Raw genomic sequence first — 18,262 nt, forward strand, 5'->3', positions numbered from 1 at the left:
AGCTCGCGGCGACAATGCTTGCTACGCTATCGCTTGGCGAGCTCTGTGGGCGTTTTTGTGTTTCTTTTTTGGTTTGGTTGGATGGAGAGGTTGTATAGCTTTAAGAGCTTGGTCAGGGAGATGTTAATTATGCGTTCGTTATTTTATACTGGTTAAGATATAGTATACAAGAACCGTTACTCTCCAATTTTATACGTTCAATATATGCTAACTGTGATGTTCCAAATTACAATGTCAAGTATATACCAGTGTGTTATTATAATTCAACAAGCTCTTTCGTGTTTAAACTTGCGGCATCTCCTAATATATATAAAGAGTATTTAGCAAGTACCTATATGTCAACCTAGTATGTATATACAGGCCAGTCAGACCTATTTACAAGCTACGACTATTATAAAAATTGCCAAGTATGAACCAGTTTTATACATTGCTCACTCACAAACGGACTCACATACAAAAGACAAAAGAGTTCATGTAATGGCGTTCTGTATTCTCTAATTGAAATGCGGTACATACATCGTGTTACACAACCCGTAGGTTAAAATCTCATGTGCACATAAAACAAAGGGGACGATAAATATTTCAACTCCAAAATTCTCATTCCTCAGCAAAAAGTCTCAATCATCCGGACCCATCTCCGCCGGTCTCAAACCAGAGCTTGAAGCTGAGTCTGGATAACGATGACATTGCTGTACCCTTTCCAAAAATTGTCTAAAAACCCCCCATGTTTCTGATTGAATTCCCAAGTGTTGTTGAAGTGAAGAAAGGAAAAACTTGACTTGGCTATGCTATGCTTCTTTTTTTGCTGTTTGTTTTTGGTTGATCAGAGACCGAGCATGCGGCGGAAGCGGCCGGGGACTGGGTAGGGGCTGTGCTTGACGCCTTGAGCCTCGACGGTTGCAGTCACGTAGACTGTCTCGGGAGCCTTGGTAGAGGCGGTGGCCATAGTAGTGGGGGCAGGACACATGGTGACGACTGAGGTGACGACGTTGGCACCCTGCTCAGCACAAGGAAGGGTAACGGTCTTGACAACCTCTCCTCCAGCGGGGACGGTGACGGTCTTGGTGATCTCTCCGCCACCGGGGAGGGTGACGGTCTTGGTGATCTCCTCGGCGGGGACAGTAACGGTCTGAGTAACCTCGTTGGTCATAGTCTTGGTGATAGTCTCAGTGCCTTCGGTAACGGTGTCGACGCCAACGGTGACGTAGGAGGTGATCTCGTTGGTGACAGTGTGTGTGATGGTCTTGTCACCGACGACAGTGGTCTCCTGGCCGCCAGGAACAATGGTGGTCTCGACAACAGCCTCAGAAGTCTCAGCGGGGGCCTCAACAACGGTGGTCTCCTCAGCAGGAACGGTAACGATAGCGGTACCGGTGCCGGTAGGGACGCCAGGGGTGATGGTCATGGAGGTGACGCTGACCTCCCCGTTAGGCTTGGTCATGGTGATGACAACAACACCGGTCTGGGTTCCAGTGACAACAGTGGTAGCCTCCTCGCTGGTCTCGACACCAAGGGCAGAAGAGACCTCAGCCTCAGCGGTGGTCTCGGCGGCAGGGGGGGTCTCGACAACGGGCATGGTCTCAACGGGAGCCTCAGAAGTCTCGGCATCAGTGTTTCCGGGGTAGATTCCAGTGCCAGTGGGGACACCGTTGGTGAGAGTCATGGAGGTGACAGTGACCTCGCCGTTAGGCTTGGTCAAGGTGAGGGTGGTGACAACATCAGGGACCTCAGGAACCTCGGAGGTGGCAACACCTAGAGCGGTAGAGGCCTCGAACTCGGCATCAGAAGTCTCGACAGCAGCCTCAGTGGTCTCCTCAGCGGGAACAGTGGCACCGGTTCCGGTGGGGACACCAGGGGTGAGGATCATGGAGGTGACAGTGATCTCGCCGTTGGGCTTGGTCAGGGTGAGAGTGGAAATCACATCGGAGTTCTCAGGAACCTCAGGGACATCAGAGGTAGCAACACCCAGAGCAGTGGAAGCCTCGAACTCGGCATCAGTGGTCTCGGCATCGGCAGTCTGGACAGTGGTGGCAGAGGCATCAGTAGAGGCAGGGGTCTCAATAACGGGAGTACCATCGGAGACAACGCAAGACTCGGAGACAGTGAGGGTACGGGTAGAGATGACAACGTGACCACCAACAGCAGGCTTGTTGTCCTTGCCAGTAGTGACAGCGGCGTCAGAAGGAAGGATAACGGTAGCGGTCTCAGTGGACTCCTTCATGTCGCCAGTAGGGGCCTTGGCAGTGGAAGAGGCATCAGTACGGCAGATCTCGAGCTGCTTCTGGCAGTCAGTGACAGCGTAGTTCTTTCCAGCACTCTCTTCACAAGCCTTGGCCTGCTTGCCACAGGCGTCATCGAGAGCCTCATCGATCTTGGTGAAGCTCTTCTCATCGGAACCGGTACCGACAACGAAGTCACCCTTGTTACCACGCTTGACAGGAGGGCAGGCAGCACCAATGACAATGGTACGGTGGAAGATGGTAACCTCACGGATGACAACAATGACAGGTTTGACGATCTTGCTGACGACAGCGCTGCTGGTAGCAACCTCAGAAGAAGCAGGGAGCTCATCGATAGCAGTGGTGTCAGCGACAGCAGGAGCAGTCACAGTGGTGTTGGCGAAAGGACCAGGCTGGGAAGTGACAGTGTTCTGGCTGTTACCAGTGGTGAGGATAATGCTAGGGATGATGGTGGTGGGAATAGGGATCTCAGACTCAGTGCTGGCATCGGCCTCACCAGTAGCAGTGTTGGCAGTCTGGGTGTCGTTCTCAACGGGGGTGGACTCAGCAGCATCTTCAGTAGCAGCAGTGGTCTCCTCCTCGGGGGCCTCAGAAGTGGCAACACCCAGAGCGGTGGAAGCCTCGAGGTCGGCACCAGTGGTGGTCTCCTCAGCTCCTTCAGCGGGAGCAGTCTCGGTGTTCTTGCCACCAGCGCACTTGGTGCAGGGAATGGTGACAGTCTCGTCGACAAAGATGGTAGTTCCGTCGGTGATGTAAGAGGTAGGGATGACAGTCACCTCGGCAGTCTGAGCGGGAACGTCACCAGACTCAGTAGCCTCAGCAACATCAGTGGAGAGGGTCTCGGCGACCTCAGAAGAGGTACCCTGGGCAAGAGCATCACCACCAGTGGTGACCTCGGTCTCAACGGCAGCCTCAGAGGTCTCCTCAGCACCAGCCTCAGTCTCGGTCTTCTTGCCTCCAGCACACTTGGTGCAGGGGATGGTGATGGTCTCGTCGACAAAAATGGTGGTTCCATCCTCGATGTAAGAAGTAGGGATGACGGTCACCTCGGCAGTCTGGTCGGAAACCTCACCAGCATCGGTGGTGGTGATGACAGTGCTGAAAACCTCAACCTCGGAAGTGGCCTCAGCATCAGCGTCGCCAGCAGTGCTGGCTGTGCACCTGGAGCAAGGAATAGTGACGGTCTCGTCGACGAAGATGGTGGTTCCATCCTCAATGTAAGAGGTAGGGATAACGGTGACCTCAGGCTCAGGAAGATCGGGAACCGGGTAGGCGTTGGTAGGCTTGGCCTTGGCCTTGGTGACATACTTGGTGAGAGTTACCTTTTCCTGGGCAACGACACCATCGACGAGAGCTTGCAGGCTGACAGCCGCGACAAAAACGTTGCGCATAAACATATTGACGAATTTTAATCAAAGGGCGTTTAATGGAAGTTGTGTTTTGTTGATTGGGCGATAAGTAAATGACTCTATCAAAGAGAAAAAGTAAAAGCGATCAAGCTGAAAAGGCGACCAAAGCACCTGTAAGAAGGGAATGACTGAAGAAGAAAAGCCCAAATCGGGGAACAAAACCAAGGAGTGTATTGAAGTTGAAAGTGAAGAGGAAGAAAAGCAGAGATGCTGCGGCGAAGGCATCGCTTTTAAGCAACAGAATCTTCATTTCTGCTAAGCCTCGTCGAAAGTCCCCAGCGTCAACTCTGACATGGGTATGAGCGGAGTACGATTCAGCACGGTCATCCTTGACATCGATCGGGGGTTAATTGAGGTGGTCTCAACTTGAGACGTGATGGATCTGACGCCTCCCCCCACCTCCTCGTATGGCTCAATACAGCAAGTGCCCAGGTCTCAGTTCACTGTAGACGAGACATGGTGTATAGAACCTTGCCGACTTGGCAAGGCGGTGCCATATTGGGGTTGAAGACCTTGGCTAAAGACGAATTTCCTTGGAGACTGGACGATGGACGTTAGAAATCCATGGGTCCTAGACACAAGGCTCGGGCAATCCTCTCCAGATAGTGGAGGGATTATGACCCCATGTCGTCGTTGGTGTCCATCCGACTTGTCGAGGTTAATTTTCCGGCGGCGAATACGACAAAAACAACGTCTGTCGGTCTAGGTAGCCGCCTCCCAGATGGGACGGGTAGGCCGTTCGGTTGACTCGGTAGCTCTAATGAACTTCAAGGATGTTTGTAGAGCAATATGTGGTGTATTATTGAGCGTTTGTTTAGTGATTGTTTGTGGACGGACTATTCGATCAACGGTGAAACTATTCCCGTAGCCGTATCCAAAAATAGGGCAAGCCAAGCTGACGTTGGTACGTATTGGAGTATTGGTGATGGTATCAATAGTATAGACTTGTATGTATGAGACAGTTATATTAGCTGACTGGTCATGATGAGCAGTTCTTCCAAGGCAGAGCTAGGATGGATGGCTGAACCTGTCGATTGAGGCTTGTGTCGATCCTCCTCGCAATCTGCCGTAAAACCTATTCTCTACAGTCACCGTAGTGTACCTGCATAGAGTAGCGTTGAATGTTGCTTTCGAACTTAGTTTGGGCGTTTGACGCGGAGAAAAGGTGAGGTAGTCAAAATGGAAGGCTTCAATTGGAAGACGCGGTATGCAGGGATGCGATGCCGGGAATATGCATAAAGTGGGTTTTACAGGGGAGCGGGGGTTTTAAAGTCGCACGAGAGACAAAAGGCAGGTACGGCCGACAAGGGTTTATTTTTATTGTTTGCTTTTTTTCCATGACGGGAATATCGTTTCTACGAATGGTAATAAGTATAAACATAAAGAGGGACATTTGATTATCAGATAGCTATCACTATAACTTAAAGTAACTGTATCTCTTCTGACCATAAATCCGCCACAACTTACAGTCCAAGCAATACCGGATATATCCTCCATTAAGAGAGATTACCAATTACGGTAGAGTTCATGTCTGGAAAAACACCAAAAGCAGTGACAAAAACCCAAAAAGCTGAGCTAACCCCGGTCCAAGCTCCATACTCTCACTCAACATGAATCACGACCAAGTTTCATGATTCCACCCCTTACGCCTTACAAGTAGCCTTAGCCCGAGCAACCTTGTCAACCACGTCGTTTCAGAAGTGACTTGATGGCCGAATTGAGGTGACTTGTTCATGCGTTTTCACACAAATGAGCTGTCATTCGTCCCAAACCGAATAGAATCCATCATATACAAAACAAGCATAATCTCTCCCTGAGGATGCTGCAACTACACTCAACTTTGGAAACAAACACAGCCTCCTTCACTTAAAACTATACCCAATTGTTTTGCCCATATCTTCATATCGGAGAATTTCTTTTTGCTTCTTGTCTTTTGCCTGTCTTTATCTTGTCTATTATACCTTTTATTTAGTATATACGTGTATCATCAAGGACATCGCCGATGTTCCACAATGAATCGTGTCTCATCTTTTTCTAGAAGCTTCAATTGAGGCTCATACGACACAAGTGATACAAACTCTGACAATATTGGTTAACGATATGATCTTCATCTCAATTGATCCGAGACAAGGATGAAATCGAGTTAATGCGTTAGCTCACCACCGTTATCAAGTGCGCATGTTCCTTGCAAGCGCCACTCGTTAGATCCCGCTATGATATGGCACGGCCGGATCATCGCATCTCTGTAATTTATCACCTTGCGTACCTGCAGGTGTCGTCCTGTTTGCTAAATCCTTCTGTGACTTGGTTATTTCCCTGAGTCAGCTTGTTTCTATTTCATTTCTTTGAAACAAACTAGGACTGAAATCCTATGTAATCAACCATCCGCACAAGATTAATGGACCACTATCCGTGCATTCTTTTGCCTTGTTAGTCTCGGGGACTTTATATTTAATTGTAAACTGGGAATCGTTCAATCCTTCTCGGCCAGAGGCAGAAATGACGAATACTAACTTTGATGAAGCATGTAAGCTTACAATGTTCCTAAGTGTTTGATACTTGCATGTAGGTTAAAATCTTACTATTTACTCCAAACATTTGGTCATTTAGTCTCTGGGATCTATTTTTGTAACATGGCTATCACAGCTGATACATAGCACTTAGATACTAGTTGCGGCTTCCTGCTGTATCTCGTGATTGACCATCCTACTACAATGCAAACCCGACCGCGTTTGTTGTCCGTTGCCTCGCCTACGTAGTATCACAGCGTAGCACGGATCGATGAACTGAAGTGGGTTTGGAGATCAGTGGATCAATCAGTCAAACAGCTATTGTTCCTGCATTGTTAAAATAGTCATCCGATGGGTCAAACTCGACAACAACAGCCCTAAATGAACGATTCCGTTTGTATAGCTCAAAGCGCAGCGCTTGACAAAAAGCCAAGGAAGTATATCGGACGGGTGTTTGCACTTCATTCGAGCTTTCCGAACAAACGTGCTTTACTGAACAAGGATGGCGGGTGTACACTCTGAAAGTTTACTACCAAAGCGTTGTCCATCAAGTGTCCCATGTGCGTGTGTTCATCTTAATTATGCGTCACTGCGAATTAAATGTTTATCTCGGATGGCTTTCTCGTGAAACTTGTACGAAACTCGGCATCTTGTCGGGAGGCTCAGATAGACAAAGATGCTTCGCCTAACCTGCCAACTTGTCACTTGTGATATATGACGGGCCGTTGAAGCAATCTGTGTCAAGCAAGAAGTCATTATCGCGCAGTGGCGGGTAGCTCAATCATTTTCGGGCGACGGCGTTAGATAGAATCGAATAGTGTTTGGAGACAGAACCGTGTATACCCCCAGCATGTCCATGTAAGAACCGTTGTTATCTACATTTAGATGTGTCTGAGAGTCTCATTCGCCTCGGATCTGAGTAGTGAAAACATTCTATCGTAAATACATATATTGGAACTGTTAGACAATGTTGAAATGGGTGAATAGAGAGAAAGTGAGCTATTGCCACATAATTGAATGGCCCTAACAAGTTGAACCATCAACGGCGAAGGGACTCTCATTACATAAACTATGGTATCAAGAAGACTTAACATATATAACGAAAGATCGCCATTGCTCTACAGGGTTATATCAATCCTAAAGATCATTTTTATCGTCTTGGAACACTACTGTGTCACTTCAACTAACCGAGCAGGCTTTAGCTTTGACTATAGGGTATGCAGAATCACCCAAATCGATCGTTTCGCATCGACATGTGTTGGCAGTAGGTAGTCTACTCAAATGTTGGTTTGGTACTTTCAAGCTTTTTTATTCAAGGCACTACTTCCATTCTGGTAAATTAGATGTTATGTACCAATTTCATGCTAGTATAGGATGGGAACGTCATTTTCATGTTATCAAGCTCTCAACATGCAAAGGCACGTACATGCGAACCACTCGACTTATGTGGAATCTTACCAGGAAATACTAAAGAATAGGAAATGTAATCTATAAGTGACCAGTGACGTTGTGTACATACAAGATGTTTAGTTGGATTGGTGTCTGCCATGGTCGGTGACGTTGAACAGGAAACAGGTCTTGCTATTGTAGCAATAACATCCATAGCTACTAGGAATTTTTCTTATATAGTACAGAAAAGATTGGCTCTCATGCGCAGCCTGATACTTGAGACCCTAGTATTTGAACAAGGGTTGTAACATATTGACTGGACATGAAGCAGCAGACCGTAAATGAACAAGTGATTGGAATAGTGAAACCAAGACCAAGAAGCGAGCTTCAACAGACTTGATGACAGTTCAAGAACGAGTATTAGCGAAAACTCGAGGAGAGTTTGTGCCTTTACTGTAACCAATGTACGTACTCTCGAGACGACTGTCAGCTGACTGGTCGATTGTAGGCTGTTAAAGTGATGACAAGGATTGTCGCACGACATGACGAGGTCAGGACTTTGTTGTAACACATAATTTGAACACTATATCTCCAGCTTGCCAGTGTTGCGTGTAAAATGGCTCTGGTGGTATTATTATATACTTTGCAGATCTACTAGCTCATCATTTACTTACCGCCTCCTCATGACAACTAACTTTGCCAATGATGGTACAATCCTTGTATAGAAACTGTACAGGATGTTCTAGAACAAAACCAGTTGCTGACTTACCCAACCAGTCACACATCCCGGGGCGTTTATAGGAATGTAATTCCGAGCCACGCAATTCTTAACCCGAGCTGAGAGACTATTACGTACACTCAACAAACTTCTTTACCTGTCAAGGACTGTCGGTGGGTATAATTGGCGTCAAGTATGGGGTAGCTTGACGAAAGATTAGATTGATAAGATGAAATGGTATGGGGCTACTATCCGAGACCGGCAACCGTGTCGCAATTTTCTGTTCGCACACTGTGATGATCTGTATTGTACGTAACTGAAAAGGATTTTTACTGTGAGTTTGAAGAGTCAAGTTGTAGTATGCATGGTGTACGATGCAGACATGGGCAATTCTGCTCGTCTCATGACGAGTGAAAACACGTGGGGTTGGCTTTTTTGTACACCCCCGCATGACTTGGCAAGAAGGGATTGGATTGGTATCTTTAATAGAGAAATTGAAGTATTGAAGCATCGTATAGTACTATGTAAAGCCGTCACCGCTGAATTGTATGTAAGCATGGTCTTATTCTTGTTCGGTGAAAACTCGACCTGCAACCTGACAAAGTCTCCACTCGAGTCTTTGGAAACAGTAGGGATTTACTAACTATTGAAAGAATAAAAGAGGGGGGGTCTTGGTTCGCTTCCATGATGGACAGGTACAGACAGGTACAGAGACAACTTGCAGCTAGTCTTGAATCGGTCTTTTGTCAAGCTTCACGAATTGGTCCTGGACTTTACCATAGATATACTAGTTTATATGTGGCTGGTATCAAGTGACTGACGCAGCCTGGACCTTAGTTGATGAGATACCTGTTGATGCAATTATCATCATCATCCATTATTTATTTTTATCGGTTACAACCACAGTCAATAGAAGTCTCATTCAATGGTTTGATCAATTGATGAAAACTCATCTAATGAGTACGAAGTCATATCATAACTACTTACTATTGTCTACTCTACTGTCATATCCCCGCTTCAACTACCACTGCTACAGTAGCGAGCATAAACCAAAAAGAACAAGGAAACCCACTTGTTTCTTGTTGCTGACTCTTGGGATCCCAGTTTCCCATCAGTTGCGTTACGTTACCCGTCACACTCAACAACATTAATCCTTCCGTAAACGAGACAATACGATACCAACACCTTCTCTTTTCTGTCCTTCTTTACTTCCTCTTTCTACACCCCCTCCCCCTGGATTTGATCCAACTGACCTACAATTCACCACATACCTTCCTTTGCCGTGTCTAGCCCCGATTCATATCCTATCGCATCGCATCATAACTATCCCTGCTTCTCTCATCCGGCCTTCAACATCCGGTCTACCGCCCATCTGAATTGAGACCACACACGCCCCGTGCTCACTCTGCTTATCAGATCCTTGGGTCTTGTTCTTCACACACTGTACATGTCAAAGTGCCAAGCCGCAAATCACTAGTAAGAATACAAAGAACAAAAGCCATGGCGCGTTTTGTGGATTTGGAAGAAGACGAGGATGCTGGAGCGGGCCCTGGCGGCTTTCCCGTCCACGATGCTCATCATGAGGCCGCCCTTCCGCCAGTTCTGGAACCTATACATCATGACGGCTATCCCCAGCTCAACGACCTCTCCCAGAAAGATCAGCATCTTTTATTCCTTAGGAAGCTCGAGTTGCTGTCATCTAGCAGCAGCCGGAATGGACCTTGGCCTCACTCATTGTACAACCCAGAGCCGCTAGGCACCATGGATGCCTCTACTTTCCAAGCGCCTGTCACCAATGCGTTTCAGTGCTATCCGTGAGTCCGACCCTCTCTGTACTTGATTCTTCATCTCAATGCTTTCGTGTGCTCGAAATCCAGAGTCCTGAACCTTATCATGATATCCCCCACCCTCATGTCATGACAACACCATTTACTGAATCTCGACAGCATTGTCGAAGCCATTGCTTCTTCCATAGATTTGAACACCCTCGACGCTCTATCGCGTACCTGTCGTCTTGTCCACCATGGCCTCATTCAGTACCGCACTACCCTTATCAACTCAACTCTCCACTGCCAAAACGAAGACGTCCCGGTCGATGGCTCCGAAACCTTTCGTTACCGTGCTCGCGCCGGTAACTGGTTCTACATGGAAGATGGCCGCAGTTACAATGGAAAGTCGGGCAATTGCGCTCGTGACATGGTCGGCGAGTGTCGCAGATGCAGTGATGTGATATGTCGGGTATGTACATGCATGCGATCGGCAGGCACATGGCGATTGCTGAATGGTTGCATATGCTAACCTCACCTCTCAGAATTGTGCCATTAAGCCACCGGCTTCTGTCGCTCTCAAAGAAAGGCATAGAAGACTTTGTAAGCCATGTGTTCATGCGCCTATAGCGACTCTTGTTAAGGCCCCTGTCGATCCCGATATTCCTCTCTCATCAGAGTTGGTATCGCGGGAGGTTTGCAAGTGCGCTGACGATGGCGTCTGGCTCTGCCAGCCGTGTGGACGAAGTATCCGGGCCGCAGATCATGACTACCAACGGTACATTCCAACCCTCAACACCTTATCTTTTATTGCTAACTACTTACAGTATTTGGCGCTGGCGTAACCAGTACGGCGAAGTCCTCGGTGGTCTTGGCACTGGCATCGGCGAGGGCGACCGTGGTGTAATCTGCGGCCGCGAAGCAAACTGCTGTGCAGCCAAAGAAGTCGAACACCAAGTAGACTGCGACGCCGAGGATGCCCGGGATGGAAACGTAGCTGCGGGTTTGAACCCTCAACAAGCTCCAGTTGATGCTCTCATCGACCAACTCCGCCTTACACATGAGCGCACACCGTCCCCATCTCTTGGTCCTGGCTATCTACGCCATGAGATCGAAGGCATTGGCGGTGTTGTCAAGCGCAAGCGAGTTCGTATGGTGCGTGTAGGCCATGGCGTGCCTGAGTGGGATGATGAGCGTTCCAGCGGCAGCCGAGTTCTTGGCCGAGAGGTTAGAGGTGCTCGACGATCATGGTGCGGTTGGTGTAGTCGTGTTATTCCTGGTGAAAAGGATCTCTTGAATGAGCCACCTTCTTCATCATCTTCAGACGCAGGAGGTAGTCGACGAACATCGACATCTACCAGGTCTGTTGAGATGAAGCATGATTGAATCGCTTAGTGTGGGTTTGGTTCATTTTATGAACACTATATATAGGCATAAGTATAAGTGAGAGTTCGGTTGCTCTAAGCGACTTTTACTGTAATGACCGGCCGGGACTGGTCAACTGCATGTTAAAAACACGAGATACATACTTGAGCGTTTGTTTCAAGTAAAAAAAAAATGATAGATCAATGCACTTATACTGGATGTTTTTGGCTGATGCTGACCTGTACTGGCACAAGCATAGACATAAAAATTAGCATGAACTCGGCCCACAGGAAACAAGAATCGCACATAGTGTGAGAGAGTTGTACATTAACAAATCACAAGTATTGGAAGATGGTGAATCAACGTGTACGGAAATAATGTGGCTTGGAAACAAGAGAGACCGTTACATTGATGTAGTTCATTGGTATTTTTGACATTATACAGTTTGCCCAACTCGGTGGGCTGAATCCAGCATGATTCACATTTCACCGCTCCCCATCGTCATAATCCTACACAAGCTCCTGGCGATTTTATATGTTTATACAAGTTCGATAGATAACCGCTGGGCCAGGTCATTGGCACCTCAACAAGACACACCTTACAACTCGCCACGGTAGAGCATTTCCGTCCTCCTCTTGCGTTCCTCTCTGGCGTTGGTTCGGATAGCTCCCCATCGAGATTCCCTCCTCTCCTGCTTGCGCTTGACATTCTCCAAATGGGCTTCAGGTGCGGGAGCCGCCATCTTTACGAAGATAACAGAGCAGCCAAACTTCTCGGCAAGCTTGTTGACGCTCCATGTCTCGGGGTCTTCTTGCCTTAGTTGCTTCATCTCCTTGATATCGGCAGCGGTGAGGTTATAGTTGGGACTGCGGCGGTTGTACTTCATCTCTGGGGGCAGTTTGCTCTTGGAGATAGGCTCCAGGGGAGAACCGGGAGTGTGTCGAAGTCGTGTGAGGGCTACACGGCGTGCATCGTTGGGAGGGAGGAAGAGGAAGGGTGTGTGGAGAGGAGACGCCTCAGAAGAAGGAGGGTTGTAGATGATGGAGTCGGAGGCGGGGAAGGCAGCCTTTCGGTCGGGGAGGAAAGATTCGTGAGGGGCGATCTTGAGAGATCGTTTCGTTCGGCTTGTTGTCTTGTGGCCACGGCAGGGAACGATAGGAAGGCCTGATGGGCGAGGGCTGAGCAGCCGAGCCGCTGGTCGTGCGAGTGTCCGGAACTCCATTTTGTGTTTTAGTGTTATCGAACGACCGAATTGAAACGGTCAGGAGCACGTAGAGGTTGGGAGTGCTGGTCGAGGTGTTGGATTCTCGTATGGACCTCGTGCACCGGGTTGAAGACGATTAGCCACGGCAATTGGCTTGTCGTGTGGTTACAGCTGGACCCTGCTAAACACCTTGAAGTCGAAGATCTGAAGTTTCTGCCACTACAAATTCGCTTACCTAACACAGGCGTCGCCCGTTTCTCATCACGTGGACAGTGGCTGTTCATGGTCACATGATTTCGAAGAACGGGTCGGAAGATCAATGGACCGTTTTCACAGGCTGGAGATCCGTCAACTTATGACGTCGGTTGTCTGGAATGCCCCTCTTGGCAAGTTGACTGTTTCCGTCCAAGCTACTGGTTGACCCCTCGTGGCTTTAACCTTCCGCGCTTCTAATAACACTGAAACCTCCAGCTGACGAGTCCCTTGTTTCAATTTCCAAGCACATCGAGCAGATCTACAATTACGTTTTCCTGGGAACACTGGAGATGATTGTGGAGGGGGACTGATCAGCGACCCCTTATCAGTGGCGAATTATGACAGGGGAAAAGGGGTTCGGCATATGGGCATGTCAAAAAGCTTGAGTTCTAAAAATGGGTCTAAAAGCGAAACCCAATGGTGCATCGCAGATTGCACTTTTGGTGTTGTCGATGGCGTTTGGGATGAAAAACGTAACCCATCGATGCACAAGCAGGGCAGGCTTTTTTCTCTCTCTCATCTCCCTTGTTGCTCTTTGATGTAGATACGCGCGGATCTTTACCCCTTGTTAACTTGCTCTATGCTATTCTGCCAGGGCATGAGAAAACAGCCCTGAAGGAGTTGTCACGAGGTCCATGTCGGTAGCGGGGTCATGGCCAGGTTGTGAGGTTGGTGACAAGAACGGCATGGGATGTGTGATAAGAGAAGTGACCAAGATGATGACGGGCTGTCACCCAACCGTTCCAAGGAACAACAATGGTGGTCGATTTGAGGGAGAAAGTGGCTTGACTGGGCCCAATATAGCAACCACATGTTATTGAGACTATTGTAAGTGTCCAAGGGAGAGGCCGAAATATCATGAGATTTCAGGGCTACAAAGGGATATTTGAACCCATCGGATCGTTCCCTTTAGCATCTTAGATAGGAAGCCCAGGGCTGACATTCGTATTGTTGGGTTTAAAAGTCCCTTGAATGATGACTCTCAGGTCTGGTGCCTGACTTGCATGGACGAGAGTCCCCTTGTCGAGTGCATGCATGGGCAGGATTCGTGCAGCCCGGTACCAGACATACGTAACATACAATGCAGGATCATAACATGGATAACCAACAGAACATCTGGAAGGACGAGATTTTAAAACGTGGTCACCTTGTAGGCCGACCCTTTTCACTCTGCATTGCATTACATGTACGGCATCTCGATGTATCTACTCGTTTCATCCCTGACAAGCAGGTTTTTGGTCTTGACATCAACAGCCGAGAAATGTCGTTCGTTGGCTCAACTTGGCAGAGCGTCAAGGTCCCGTGGTCAAAAGAAGTGCAATTAAATCTCTCGTCCCTGGCAAAGTAAAGAAAAGACATGGAAGGTAGTGGATATTTCTTTTTTCTGCCTTCCGTGCGACTCACGAAATTGCCCCATACTGCGCTGTATGTACGTGCCTTTAGTTCTAATGATCCCGTGCCTTGATCAAAGTGCGCTGATCCTCCAAAAGTTTGAAGCCCAGCTCTAACTAAAGCCACCTACGCCGCTGTCAGCCCCCTCCCACCCTTCCATGGTCACTTTGTTCATTCCTTTAGATATCGTATCGTCGTCCCCTCTTCTTCAAGTCCCGATTCCCAAAAGAATCTGACTTGTCTCCTTTCCCCTCTCCCTTCTCTTATTGTTCTGTTTCCGTTCATCTCGGCAGACAATAGACGAATAAACAACACTATCTTGGAAACCCCCTGCAAATACTACCTTTAAATAGGTAAAGAAGCGAGCGGCATCCAACGAAAAAAAGCAATAACAATAACAATAGCCTTTGGTACCTATCGGGTTTCTCGTCTCCTTTCCACTGCACGAATACGCTGCAGCCATACGGTACCAAGGCCGTCTCAGCCCGCAATCCATCCATTCATCCACCCGCCATTGCCTCGTCAGCTTTGCGGCAAAAGACAGAAAAAAAGATCACTTTAGGTCTTCATCAGCTGGAGACGTAACTCTCGGCACCGTCACGCGTTTCATCGACGCTATCCGAAAGATCAGACGGCGGCGGCTCAACGGGACAATCCCAACGGCAGTACCGCGATTAGCACGTCTCCAACCTCATCCACAGCGACCCTTAGCGCTGGCCGTTGCGGGTCTTTGTTTACGGAGGTCCCCAGTATTGTACCGGGAGCTACGGGTTTACAGGTCATTAGTCTCAAAGGTTTGTGCAATCATCCAATATTCAATGTTTCTCCCACTTCCCAGAGCAGCCGAGGCGGCGGCAGGAACAGAAAGCAGATACAGTAGTCACAGAGTCTCAGTTCCGCACAGCCGTTTTTGCTTATTTCTTCTTCCTCTCCCGTTCCCGTTCCCGATTTCGACTCGTTCCGTACTTACCTACTTATACCATCTCCCCCGGCCTATTGTCCCACTCCTCTCGCTTGTCGAACTAAGATTTGTATTCCACGACCTCCGTTACTGACTGTACCTCGTTCAACAGTCTACCAGACGACCTTTTGCACCAAAAGAATCTCTGTCGTATATATTCTACCACTAAACACCAGTGTTTATAGCTCACCACGTGAGCTAATCTATCAGTCAACATGAGCCTTGCCGAAGCTGCGCCCATCGCCCGCGATGTCCAATATGACGACCAGCGATTAGGTGATTCGACGCCTCGCGCCAGCGAACTCAACAGAGAAACGGATAACCATCGCGAAGACACAAAGAAGGACGGAAAGAGCAAGATGCGTGGCTTGTTTGGTCTTGGTAAAAAGAAGTCATCGTCCCTCATGAAATCTGATTCGAAAACCGATACCAACGCCAAATCTGAATCTCGCAACGAGTCTCAAACTCCCTCCAACGAAAACTCCAACCCCACCAGCCCATCTCTATCTCGAGACGCTTCCAAGCTATCCTCGAACTACCCATCACGATCCCCTACTGGCGAGCAGAGTTTTACTGTACCTGCGTCCCCGAGTCGCGGCTTCACGGGCTCTCCGCGATTGTCCTCACCAGCTACATCACAGATCTTTGAGCGTGATGTCCAGGACAGCTCCGTCATCTTGCCCAACTCCCCGGCCATCCCAACGCACATTCAAACCGAGAACTATATTCCTCCCGTCCTTGATGATGCGTCCGAAGCCATCACGAACCACAAGCTGGACCCTGATTCGGTCGAGATTGTGACTCACAGCTCGCATCAACCCGCCTCAGTGACAGTCACAGGGGCCAGCACTGGTCTCCCCTTGTACGATCCCTCTGCAAGTGAGTGGGCAGCGGAACTCGCATCGTTTGCGGACCGGGACGCTGTTTCGACGGACAACGCTTCCAACTATGGATCATTGGACTCTGCAGACGTCCGCAGGCTATCCTTCATCTCGTTCGCCGACGTTGTACAGGCTGAGCACAATCCTGCTTCAGGTATTGCGGGCTCCCGCGACAGCATCCATCTTGCGGGTCTTACATCTCTACCCGCAGCAATGAACCGCTCACCTTCGCCCATTCGATCACCTGTATCGAGCCAAGGACCCGAGACAAGCCCCCCTACGAGCAACCCCGGCAGTATGAAGGGCATTGAGATGAGCCCCTCACGAAGACCACTGGGTAGCCCAACCAGCATCAACAACCTCAAGCTTAACGTTTCAGGGGGCGATTTGAACATTGAGACAATGAGCCAGGCTCTGCGAAGAACTGGCAGCACTGATCTCAGCCATGTTCGAAGCGGTCCTGCAAGCCCAATTGAGACCTCCCACCTTCGTTAAAGACAACATTTAGTATGATTCAATTAAGACACTTGGCGAGTGAGAGCAATGATGATATCCACACAGCAAATGCAACACTTTTTCCTCTATTTCTTTTCTACCATTTGGTGATTATACTTCTTCACTTTATTCGATTCGACCACGATACCCTCGGGCATCGTCATTTTGGGGGAATGGGAACACTGGGATTTGGCAACTGGGAGTTTGAAGAGAAAGTTCTACTAGGCGTCGAAACTTTTACGCGATACAGGCATTATGTATATATGCCATGCTTTCTTGGCCGCTGTTGTCTTCTTTTCTGATATGAGGAAAATACAAAAAACCGCCACGAGTTGGCAGTCGAGTATTGAACATGGAATTTGATGTACCCTTGTTCATCGTGAGTGACCTCCAGTGTAAGAAGGTTCAGGGTAGCAGATGACCTCCCAATGTCGCACCAGACGGAAACGCGGTCAATGGATGTTATGTGTAACTGTCATATTTGACTTCCGATCAAGGCAACGTCTCCATACACAAGACGATCACAAACGACTATGCTTGCTTGACGAACCAGTTCTGAAACGGCGAATGTATCTGTTGTGACTATGAAGAAGACGTAAGCGCTCATATAGTGCAATCACACACGCATCAACATGGTGGGTCTTTTCATCTCATGAGTGGTTTTGATGGAACACGACATGATCATCACGATAAGCCCTTCGCCGACGGGTTCCAGAATCGGAGAGTGCAGTGGAGGTTTCAATAAGAAACCACGATGGATACAATACTACAACGGTGGATCTCGTAGACGAGATTCTTTACTCAATGCAGATTCCTACAACTGATGGCGTGGCACTACATGAGACATGGATGTTTTGGTATCAATCATGACGACGGATATATGCACGGGAAACACAGACAATGTTTTGGTTCAGCCATTGATTCTACATTGATAAGAAGCGGTGTGCTTGTGTTGCCCGGGGCGTTGCTTGATACGGCCTCATGAACTGATGATGTTTCGAGAAGACTCTCAGGTCGAGTGATGGACTGTGCTTGAATTACGGAGGCCGCGAATGGGGACGCTGCCAGGCAAGTTTGTATAGAACTTGGGAACAAACCAATTTCGACTGATTGGTATCCCCTGCTGCCACTAACAGCCCCGACGTGTTGAGAGAGTTTCCAGAAGCATTCGGCGAGCGGATGTGATATGTGATTGATGATTCTCGTATAAGCGAGAGGCCCTCTACCCAATTTTGTGACAAAGTATGTCACATCGCGGCTGGGATAAAAAAGAAGAAAAAAAGAAACGCGATGAGGTCAAATTTCACCAACGACAGGGTCTGAAGTTGACACGTAGGATATGGAATCTTGCGTAGCCAAAAAAAGCAAATAACATCTATCTGCCTATGAAGATCGAGAGAGGCTCTTTTGCAGATGTTACATGCACGTGCGAAATGTACGTCCCACGCCGGCGGGACGGGACAAGAGACCCGCGTCGATAGAACCAACAGCCTTACCTTTTGGATGTAACTTTATTGGATTGGGTACGTATGCATACAGTCTTGTTTGGCCACTACGACTGCGAGAATAGTATGTACTAGTATCAGACTAGGAGGATATGGATACGTGCAGTATTATGCCGTGAACTCAGGGGCATCAATGTCATATCTCAGCTTATTCCCGGACTCTGACATGAAT

The 18,262-nt window shown here is 48.3% G+C and overlaps 4 protein-coding genes across 4 annotated transcripts; 2 read left to right on the plus strand and 2 right to left on the minus strand.

Annotated features, from left to right (window-relative positions):
- Positions 1-337: 337 nt before the first annotated feature.
- Positions 338-4,037, minus strand: EDB82DRAFT_8105 (uncharacterized protein). Its single transcript, XM_025732050.2, has one exon. The coding sequence runs from the start codon at positions 3,635-3,637 to the stop codon at positions 824-826; it is 2,814 nt and encodes a 937-aa protein (XP_025591014.1). The 5' UTR covers positions 3,638-4,037; the 3' UTR covers positions 338-823.
- A 5,555-nt stretch (positions 4,038-9,592) lies between these two features.
- On the plus strand, positions 9,593-11,703 carry EDB82DRAFT_8174 (uncharacterized protein). Its single transcript, XM_025732049.2, has 4 exons — positions 9,593-10,080; positions 10,213-10,504; positions 10,578-10,810; positions 10,860-11,703. Exons 1-4 carry the CDS (start codon positions 9,767-9,769, stop codon positions 11,416-11,418), a joined length of 1,398 nt encoding a protein of 465 aa, XP_025591013.1. The 5' UTR covers positions 9,593-9,766; the 3' UTR covers positions 11,419-11,703.
- A 1-nt stretch (position 11,704) lies between these two features.
- On the minus strand, positions 11,705-13,018 carry EDB82DRAFT_8134 (mitochondrial 54S ribosomal protein mL58). Its single transcript, XM_025732048.2, has one exon. The coding sequence runs from the start codon at positions 12,617-12,619 to the stop codon at positions 11,996-11,998; it is 624 nt and encodes a 207-aa protein (XP_025591012.1). The 5' UTR covers positions 12,620-13,018; the 3' UTR covers positions 11,705-11,995.
- Positions 13,019-15,048: 2,030 nt separating this feature from the next.
- Positions 15,049-16,997, plus strand: EDB82DRAFT_8262 (uncharacterized protein). Its single transcript, XM_025732047.2, has one exon. The coding sequence runs from the start codon at positions 15,425-15,427 to the stop codon at positions 16,583-16,585; it is 1,161 nt and encodes a 386-aa protein (XP_025591011.1). The 5' UTR covers positions 15,049-15,424; the 3' UTR covers positions 16,586-16,997.
- The last annotated feature ends 1,265 nt before the right edge of the window (positions 16,998-18,262 follow it).

This window comes from Fusarium venenatum (genome assembly GCF_020744135.1).
Source record: "Fusarium venenatum strain MPI-CAGE-CH-0201 chromosome Unknown EDB82scaffold_1, whole genome shotgun sequence".
NCBI classification, from domain to species: Eukaryota; Fungi; Ascomycota; class Sordariomycetes; order Hypocreales; family Nectriaceae; genus Fusarium; species Fusarium venenatum.